We start from the raw sequence: 10,293 nt of genomic DNA on the forward strand, positions 1-10,293 counted from the left end.
TGATTTTGAAATTACAGATTATTATATTATCCTTTTTATAGAAACTATAGATAAATTAGTAAATATTTAGATTATCATCAATATATTGAAAGTGTATTTAATATATTTAACAAAGAATAATTAAAAATAATAATATTAATTGAAAATTAAAAGTTTTAATCTTTATACACATTAAAAATAGATCTATCAAAGTTATACAGAGGAGTATTGATAAATCAATCTGTGGACATAAAAAAAAAATCAAAAATAATATTCAATCTTACATTGACCAAAAAGAAAATAAATATGCATAGGGATAGTATAGTAAATTTCCGAAAGTTTCAGGGTAAAAGCTTTATTCCCATATTGTCTGAATTGAACACGAAAAGTCACAGTAAAAGTAAGAAAATTTAGTTTAGACCAAAAGATTAAGGAAAAAAAGAAAAGACTCTCTCTGTCTCTCTCTAATAAAGATCTGACACTCTCTTATAGGAACTCACAAGCACACACACTCACTCGCTCTCTCTTGCAATGGGGTCTTTGCTTTTTTTTTTTTTTTTTTTTCTTTGGTATAAAAAAGAGAGAAAAATAATGGCAGTTGGGTTGTTCACTGATTGAGCCAAAATAGAGAGAGAGAGAGAGAGAGAGAGAGAGAGAGGGGTAAAAGCAGCAGTAGTATAGTAACTTAGTGAGCTGCAGCAGCAGCAGCAGCAAGTAGTAGCAGAACCATCAACTCCACCACACAAATATCACTAGTATTTCCATTACTGGAAACAATTGCCCAAGTCCTTAAAATCATTTTTCATATACATATATTTATACATATGTCTTTATATGGTTATAATAAGCTTTATATAATATAAGATCTTATTATTACGTTTAAGAGCAGATGCTTCTGGTGTTGCATGTTCATTTTGGCTTCTTCAACTTCCCTCGGATAAATGATTTGTATTTGAGTTTCTAAACCTGTATTATCTTGGGTTTTGCTCTATTTAATAAAAATAAGATCTGGGATTCTTTTATTTTTCTATAGTAAAGTTCAAAGGAAGAGCAGTCTTTTCTTTCTTTTTTCCTCCCCTTGCAAGTGAAATAGATCTATTGTTATATTGCAAGTTTGAGACTTTAGGCTTTTTTTCTTTTTGGTTCTGGGTCTGTTCTCAAGCTCTACACTTTCTCTAGAGAAGTAACAAAGTTTGAATTTCTCTGGAGCTGGAATGCGGTATCGTAATTGTTGAAAATTAGTGTTGTTTAAGGGTTTCGTTTAATAAGTGGTAAAACTTTGGGATTTTGGGTAGAGAAGATTGTAAGCGGATGTGGCTGAAATTGATCATCTTTTGTAGTGACACCGGTTTCGGTTGAAGATTCAGAAAGTCTGGTTTTTTTTTTTTTTGTTGTTGTTAGATTTAGAAAAATGAAGTTTCACATTGAATATTATTTGAGTTGTGGGTTTCTTTGATGGTCTAATTAGACATCAAAGTTTGTAACTTTGAATTGGTGTTAGAGGGGGAAGGGTAAAAAAGGTGAAGGTATGGTATTGGGTGGAGAGAAGAAACAAGTGACGAGAGTAATAGTTGAGTGGTGGTTTGGTTGGTTTAGTTTGGGATTTAATTGTTGTGGTTAAGAGAGTGGCTTTGGATCTTTTGGTTTCGGGTCTAAAGTTGAGTTTGAAGGAAAAGTAAAATCTCTGTTATAATGAGGCTCTCTTCAGCTGGTTTTAATCCACAAACACAAGAAGGTGAATATTTTTTGCTTGCACACTTTCTTCTTCTTCTTTCATTTTCATTTTCTTCTTTTCTTTTTCCTGTTTTTGGGTTGGGGTATAAGGGATGCTTTCTCTGTCTGCATCTGTACTTTTTGTCTATCCATTTTAACTCTCGGATTGGCTAGAGGTTTAGGGGAGAATTGTGACACCAGGAGGCCGTTTTCTACTTTAAAAATATAGGAAAAGGATAGAAATTGAGATCTTGAAAAAGCACAGTTGGCGGATAGAATCTCTTGAGCTCCTTAAGTTTTGGTTTTCCTTTTGTAGTTTTGGTAACTTCAGCTTTAGAAAGCTCAATTGATTTGGATGGTTAGATTTTATTTTATTTGTTTTTCTTCTTTCCCAGCCTTCTCGGTAATCAGGCAGAGGGCCAGTTTGCTGCATCTTTTAAATTAACTACTTCCCCATATCCCATCTCATCTTTCTTTTGAGTAATTTTCATTATGATTTCTAAAATCACCCTGGAATGAATTTGGCATTTTGCAGGGGAGAATAGGGTTTTGAATTCTGAACTTTGGCATGCATGTGCGGGTCCACTTGTTTCTCTACCTGCTGTTGGAAGCCGTGTTGTTTATTTCCCACAGGGTCATAGCGAGCAAGTAAGTATTTGTATTCTAAATATAGCCTGCTTCTTTGCATCACAGAAGTCATTATCATCTATTTGATCTGAAGATATCTTGGCCATGACTAGTGATTGCGATCTTGGGTACTACAGATTTTGAAGTGCTTAACGTTTGCAGTTCACCGACATACACATACATTAAGTCATTCTTTGATGATAATACAGCTATTTAGACAGTTTAGGTTGCTCATCTACTATTTCTTGAATGAGCTGTCACTTTTTGTAAATTGAAAATTCTAGTGCTGCCTCCTTCTCCTTCATAACTGTACGATTAGTTAGATGATCCATTTACTCATGTTTTTAATTATATATTTATAACTTTCTTTGCTTTGTCTTATCATAATCGTTGCTGTTTTATACAGGTTGCTGCATCAACCAACAAGGAGGTGGATGCCCATATCCCTAATTACCCAAGTTTACCCCCGCAACTTATATGTCAGCTTCACAATGTGACCATGCATGTAAGATAAAATGTGCTTAGCTTGAGGGTTCCTTGTTCTGTATTTCCCACTGGCACTGCCTCAAAGGCTAAGAAAATTTCTCTGTTTCAGGCAGATGTTGAGACAGATGAAGTGTATGCACAGATGACCTTGCAACCATTAAGTCCTGTATGCCATAGCGTCTTTAATTATGGGGTTTTAACTTTTTTCTTTTTGGTTGACATTAATTTTAATACATGGTTGAAATGACCTTCTACAGCAAGAGCAAAAGGATGCATACCTTCCAGCAGAATTGGGCACTCCCAACAAACAGCCAACAAACTACTTCTGTAAAACTCTGACGGCTAGTGATACAAGTACTCATGGTGGATTTTCAGTCCCTCGCCGGGCAGCTGAGAAAGTGTTTCCTCCCTTGGTAAAGCTTCTATTTTGGTGCGAAACAAGCCCATTAGTTCAACTTTACTACGGTCGAAATCTGAAATTTTACATGGATCTTTCACTTGCAGGACTTCTCCCAGCAACCTCCAGCTCAAGAGTTGATTGCTAGGGATCTGCATGATAATGAATGGAAATTCAGGCACATCTTTCGTGGTGAGTTGTTTTTTTTTTTTTGTAAAAGAAAGCTAGTGTTGTTCTCTATTTAAGCAACCAAACAAACTTGACCTTAAAGCTGGCTGGACTCATACTTTAGCAATGAGGTATCTATGTCTTTTGGTTGTTTGAAATGAATGATTAATATGCTATGTGCTAAGCATTTCAATATTTATCTCGTAGTTGATGCTCAGAATGATGACAGCACTCTATGTAAGATTGGCTGTGTTTTTCTTTCTTCAAGAAGTTACTACTTGCTCTCTTGTATGATTAATTTAATCGCTTGTTTTACAAGTTGGCTTGCTTCTGTGCAAAACTTGGATATTAAAAGTTAAATCTTTTGAAATTAAGTTGATGTTGGTATTGGTAAAGTTGAGTTTTTTGTGACTGTTATAAATCCACCTCCTGCAGTTCCTTGTTGGATTTTGCAGCTTGTTTTGGATTGCAGCTTTTAAATTTCATGCATAGTGGAATGTTATTCTGAGCTTATTTTAATTTTGAAAACAGGAAAGCACTTTCTATGCGTAACAGTATTTGACAGTTCTTAACTTTCTTCTTTCAGGGCAGCCCAAAAGGCACCTCCTTACAACAGGGTGGAGTGTGTTTGTAAGTGCTAAAAGACTTGTTGCTGGGGATTCGGTCCTTTTTATCTGGTAGGCTGTTGGCCAATTCCCTTCTTTTGATTTTTCTTGTCATTTCTTATCTCTTAATCTTAAATGGTGCATGCGAGGTACTGTTTCTTATGAGCCTCTTTCGATTTAAGTATTACACCTGAAACTCATCTAAACTGGTGACCCAAGCCGAGTAACTCATCTGTGCTCTTGGATACTTGGAGATAAATATGGCATTAGGGTCAGTTAAAGAGCTTCATGTGCTTGGTGTCTTGTAAATTTGAGATTGCAACATTCTGGACCAATCTGCCAAAATATTCTCTCCGTTATATGTTTAACTTCTGTGTGCATGAGATATGGATGCTTATTTAGACCCTATTCCTTTTTTTCCTATTTTCTCTAACATCTTGCCTCTTTGTATCTATGAACATGAAATTATGGTGTCTTGTTGAATACCTTTGTCAGGAATGAAAAGAATCAATTGTTGCTTGGTATACGGCGTGCCAATCGTCCTCAAACTGTGATGCCTTCATCGGTCTTATCAAGTGACAGCATGCACTTAGGGCTTCTTGCTGCTGCAGCTCATGCAGCTGCAACAAATAGCCGTTTCACCATATTTTACAATCCGAGGTGCTATTCTTAGTATGTTTGCAGAATTTAAAATTTCATTGATATGATCATACTCTTTTAACATGTTATCATTTCCTATTTAGGGCTAGCCCCTCAGAGTTTGTAATACCACTGGCAAAGTATGTTAAAGCGGTCTATCATACCCGGGTTTCTGTGGGCATGCGCTTTAGGATGCTGTTTGAAACAGAAGAGTCAAGTGTTCGTCGGTAGGAACCTGTATTGTTATATTTATTATATTTGTAGTTACTGCAGAACTTGTTTTTGGGTATTCACTTCCTTGCCATTTGTTTTATCTTTTATTTTTGTCAAGCCTATCGAAGATGAGCTTCATTATTGTCTGCACTGATGGAAAATTCATAACATACAAACAGATGTTAAAAATTAAAACATTGTTGATTTTGGCTGAATTCAACAGGCTTGAAGTTGGATTACTCTGTGCACACGTGCACCCACACGTGTCTTTATGTGTAACACATTTTTTTACTTATAGCCATTTTTATGCTTCTATCTAGTACTCTTTTGGCTCATCTGACTTGTTTTCTTCTTTTTTTATTGCTTAATCTACTATTTTTGTTGTGATGGATCTCTTATTGAGAAAATTATGCATCGACTTGATGTGCACATCTGACAATTGTTTATTATCCAGCTACATGGGCACAATAACTGGCATAAGTGACTTAGATCCTGTTAGGTGGCCAAATTCACATTGGCGCTCGGTCAAGGTATGCTAGGAACAGTAGACAATGTTGTTTATTGTTCAATATGTTGTTGCTTGGTAAAATGTTATTTTTGTCAAATGTTCTGCAAATGTTGCACTCAATACATCATCTAAGTCTACCTGATATTGATAGAGCAACTAAATGCAGGTTGGCTGGGATGAATCCACAGCTGGAGAAAGACAACCAAGAGTTTCCCTATGGGAAATTGAGCCGCTAACAACATTCCCAATGTATCCATCTCCATTTCCTCTGAGGCTTAAACGACCTTGGCCCCCTGGACTACCCTCATTTCATGGTAAGCTTTGAGTGTTTCGATGAGATACAAAATCTTCTAAATTTTGTTTTATGCTCTGGATTTTTCGTTTCCTAATCCCTACTTGGCACAGTTTGAGAGTATGCTTATATTGTTATGATGGCATTTGAAGTCTTTTTCGCTTTGGGGAAAAATAGCTATCTTTTTTTTCCTTACATTTCTTGTTTATAAATCTTATGGTTGTAGGCATCAAGGATGATGATCTGGGAATGAATTCTCCCCTTATGTGGCTGAGAGGAGATGCAGATCGTGGAATTCAATCTATGAATTTTCAGGGGCTAGGAGTTACTCCATGGATGCAGCCAAGGGTTGATGCTTCCATGCTTGGTTTGCAAACTGATATGTACCAAGCTATGGCTGCTGCTGCACTTCAGGAGATGAGGGCTATAGATCCTTCTAAATCACCAACTACGTCCCTTTTGCAATTCCAGCAACATGCAAATCTCCCAAGCAGGACTGCTGCTTTAATGCAACCCCAGATGTTACAGCAGTCCCATTCTCAACAGGCCTTTCTACATCAAGGTATTCAAGAAAATCACCATCAGTCTCAGACTCAGGCTCAAACACAATCACACCTTATTCAGCAACAATTGCAGCAGCAGCACTCACTTAATAGTCAGCAGCAGCAGCAGCACTCACTTAATAGTCAGCAGCAGCAGCAGCAGCAGCAGCAACATTCACTGCCACAACAACAGCAACTGGTTGAGCAGCAACAGATTCCGAATGTTGCCTCGGCCATATCTCAATTTGCTTCAGCCTCTCAATCCCAGTCACCCCCTCTGCAAGCCATTTCTTCCCTGTGCCAGCAGCAGAGTTTTTCTGACTCAAATGGGAACCCTGTGACAAGCTCTGTTGTTTCACCCTTGCACAGTCTCATGGGTTCATTTTCTCAGGATGAATCGTCTCATATGATCAACCTGCCTAGAACCAATCCCTTGATGACTTCTTCTGGCTGGCCGTCTAAGCGAGCTGCTGTTGAACCGCTTATTTCTTCACAGTGTGTTCTGCCCCAAGTAGAACAGTTGGGGCATCCTCAGGAAAACATCTCTCCAAGTTCTGTTTCATTACCGCCCTTCCCGGGCAGGGAGTGTTCGATAGACCAAGAAGGTGGTGCTGATCCGCAAAGCCATCTTCTGTTTGGTGTCAATATAGAGCACTCATCTCTCCTACTGCAGAATGGAATGTCAAATCTTAGGGGGGTTGGCAGTGATAGTGATTCCACAACCATACCCTTCTCTTCTAATAATTACATGAGTACTTCAGGCACTGATTTTTCTCTTAATCCAACAATGACACCTTCAAGTTGCATTGATGAATCAGGTTTCCTGCAGTCCCCAGAAAATGTGGGCCAAGTAAACCCACCAACTAGAACCTTTGTTAAGGTTAGTTTCCTCTGGGCTTGCTGTCTGATGCCTTGTGAAAATTACTTTTCATTTTTATTTGGTACTGATATTTTAATGATCGACAGGTTTACAAGTCAGGGTCCTTCGGTAGGTCGCTGGATATTACCAAATTCAGCAGCTACAATGAACTGCGAAGTGAGCTTGCTCGCATGTTTGGCCTTGAAGGTCAGCTGGAGGACCCTCTGAGATCAGGCTGGCAGCTTGTATTTGTTGACCGGGAGAATGATGTTCTTCTCCTTGGTGATGACCCCTGGCCGTGAGTTCTTAGCTTCATTCTGGGCTATTATTTGTGTTTTCCCGTTAAATGTTCATCATCATTATTTTTCTGGAAGACCGTTAATTGTGCTTAAACTGATCACTACGTTGTCATGAAACTATCTTGAAAATTAAAGTTATCTCTATATTTGTTCTGCGTCATTCTCTGTTTGTGCTTCTGATATATTTCATGCTTCTTGAATCAGGGAGTTTGTGAACAGTGTGTGGTGCATCAAAATACTTTCACCGCAGGAAGTGCAGCAGATGGGCAAACGTGGCCTTGAGCTTCTGAACTCAGTTCCAATTCAGAGGCTTTCCAATGGCAGTTGTGATGACTACGCAAGCAGGCAAGACTCGAGAAACTTGAGCACTGGTATTACTTCTGTGGGGTCTTTGGACTACTGAACAATTTTAACCAGTTAAGATATCATTCTCTTTTGTAATATTAGATTTCTCTTCGTGGCCTTACAGAGGTGGAAAGTACTGCCTAATCCTAGGTCCTTAAAGTTTATATATAAGTATTACTGTAATTAGAAGATGCTGTTCCCTGTTTCTATGCTATTTAATACATACAATGCATATTTAGTAGGAATACGGTCTCTAGCTGTTGGTTTTTGTTATTTTGCAATCAATTTTATGATGAGATATTGTAGAATGAACATGATGCTCCTGTGTCTTTTTGTGACCTTTTTGGTTGATGTGACAAGTTATGGGGTTAGATAACTAATACAAGTTGTAGATTCCAGTTGCCATGTGATGGGTTGTATTAATAGTTTAAGTATTGAAGACAACTTGCTGTGCTTGCATTAAATGCTAAAATGGCTGGAGTTGTTAGGCTCCTGTTTCTGCAGAGTAGCGTAGGCCTCACTTGTGCTTTTATTCTTCCATCTTATAGTTTCTATCTGGATTGGATGCCTTGTATGTTATGTATAGGTTGGTATCAGGTCTGGCTGAAGTTTTTGACTCGCTAGCTGTTTTTTTGATGTCAAGGTTCACGCAAACTCCCCTTTAGGTCGCCCTTGCTAAATGGCTTGAAATGCCTAAAGAACTGACATTTGGTATAAAAGTATTATGCTGTAATCTTTCTTATTCTCACTGACAGTCTCTCCCTGCGCTTGTGCACGTGGAGGTGTATCTATTCCTATAATTAACTTGTGAGAGACAAGTTCAACGGTTCATTCAACTTTGAGGTGGAACGGAAACACAACACTGAATAGTTGTGTAAATAAAAATCGCGATAAAACATAAAGATACTCGAGTGGACATGGTGAAATCTTTTTTTACGCCCCCAAATGGTTGGGATTGATGTTATGGGGTAGGTAAACTGGGTTAGTAGCAAAGCTGTACATATTTGAAAATCTTACTCTCTACCTGTGAGAAATGGAATGAGCATTTTAAGTTTGAAGCTAGGAACGTTGGTGCATTATTATTGAAAAGGAAGAACAAGCAGTAGACATAAACCTTCCCTTTGGGTACAATTGAATAATCTTACATGTATATATATCATAGGATGTCCGTATGTGCTCTGCCCTATCCCTTAAAATAGTGGGACAGCGGCTGTCGGTAGATTATGTGTGTCTGTGCGTGCATGCTTCTCTGTGCAGTCTTATTGCTTAAAATCTTATCAATTTCTTCTTTGATACTTGCAAGGATGATTTTGAACCAGTGAAAGGGAAAAGGAAAGATTGATGAAGTTCAGCTGTCCTTTTTTTTTCTCCTAAATATTTTTTCTTACATGTGGGAGTGGGACCGAGTGGTGGGAATGAACCAAATGCAAGAGAAAGAAATTGAAAGGGGTTTGTATGTGCATGGTTGTGCTGTGGGGCAGTGAAGTGGTAGATAGAACCTTTTTTCTCAAGGGATGGAATGGTGACAAGGTAGAGCACTATCCGCAATAATACCAACTCCAGTGAAATGTAGGGCTGCCTATGCAACAACCCCTTTAGAAGGACCTTTTTATGTTGGTTTGAGTGGGAGGTGAGGAGGGCACCCTTTCTTTCTTTCTTTCCTTTTTTCCTTTTATTTTTTTTGGTTGTTTTTGCCCCACTTCTTAGTCTGTCGCTTTTACTATCGAAGCTATTTTTCTTTATTTAACCATATTCCCTGTCAAGCACAAAATGATGAAAATAAGAAGTTCTATCTCTTTTTAACATATTTGAAAATGTGTTTTAGCATGTGGCCACTTTATGTGTGGGCTGACTAAATAAAAATCTGGAAAAAAATGTGGTTGAATCCATTTTTTCTCTGATTTTGATTTTGGAATGACAACCCTAAAGATACTTTTATAGATCACATTCCCATTTTCAACACATTAAACTTTTTAATTTGAATAAGAACTACTCCACATTTGATTTCCATATGTTAATTGTGGTATATTTTTGCTACGACTTGTGATACAATAACCACTATTGTAAATCAAGACAATCTTATTAGTGTATGAGCGTCCATAAAATTGTTCCCAAAACTATTAACAGATTACTGACATTTTTAATTCCATGCACAAAATCTTATCGCAATAAAACAAAGACCACCGTATTTAAATGCGTATACAATTGGATCATTATTACACAGTTTGAACTTAAAATAAACATATCAACGAATAGTATTTTGTTTCCACAACTATTTGAGAATTGAGTACTAAAATAGTACAAAGTAAGAGCACCAAATAAGGTCTTAAAAGGATTAAAAACAATTGAAATCCAATTTCAATTGGGGCAATTCTAACACAGAAAATTAATAACTTTTTTTTAAGAAAAAAAAGATTTACTTATATATATGGAGGAATAGAGAGTTATCTAGTATTGATTAAGATATTGAGAACAGAGAACTAATAGATTCATGAGACTTAAAGTGGGTCGGTAAGCATGAGTTGATATCGAGTTAGTTGGAGGCAAGTGATTGAGCTGTCAGAAAAGGAAAGAAAATAAGAAAAGAAAAATATTGGTCAAGCTGAAGTTCTGATAAATTA

General features: G+C 37.3%; 1 protein-coding gene across 2 annotated transcripts; it reads left to right on the forward strand.

The window, feature by feature from the left end:
- The first annotated feature begins 461 nt into the window (after positions 1-461).
- On the forward strand, positions 462-9,479 carry LOC8276588 (auxin response factor 6). 2 transcript variants are annotated; one of them, XM_048373844.1, is made up of 15 exons: positions 462-1,714; positions 2,228-2,340; positions 2,726-2,824; positions 2,915-2,971; positions 3,063-3,218; positions 3,310-3,394; positions 3,957-4,047; positions 4,471-4,635; positions 4,719-4,841; positions 5,282-5,357; positions 5,502-5,649; positions 5,854-7,049; positions 7,136-7,326; positions 7,532-7,698; positions 8,976-9,479. In XM_048373844.1, the coding sequence occupies exons 1-15, from the start codon at positions 1,672-1,674 to the stop codon at positions 8,978-8,980; spliced, it is 2,715 nt and encodes a 904-aa protein (XP_048229801.1). In that variant the 5' UTR covers positions 462-1,671; the 3' UTR covers positions 8,981-9,479. The 2 variants fall into 2 exon arrangements, with proteins under 2 accessions (XP_048229801.1, XP_002532983.3); XM_002532937.4 differs by lacking the exon at positions 8,976-9,479 and having other exon boundaries at positions 463-1,714; positions 7,532-8,077.
- The last annotated feature ends 814 nt before the right edge of the window (positions 9,480-10,293 follow it).

This window comes from Ricinus communis, chromosome 5 (genome assembly GCF_019578655.1).
Source record: "Ricinus communis isolate WT05 ecotype wild-type chromosome 5, ASM1957865v1, whole genome shotgun sequence".
Classification (NCBI taxonomy): Eukaryota; Viridiplantae; Streptophyta; class Magnoliopsida; order Malpighiales; family Euphorbiaceae; genus Ricinus; species Ricinus communis.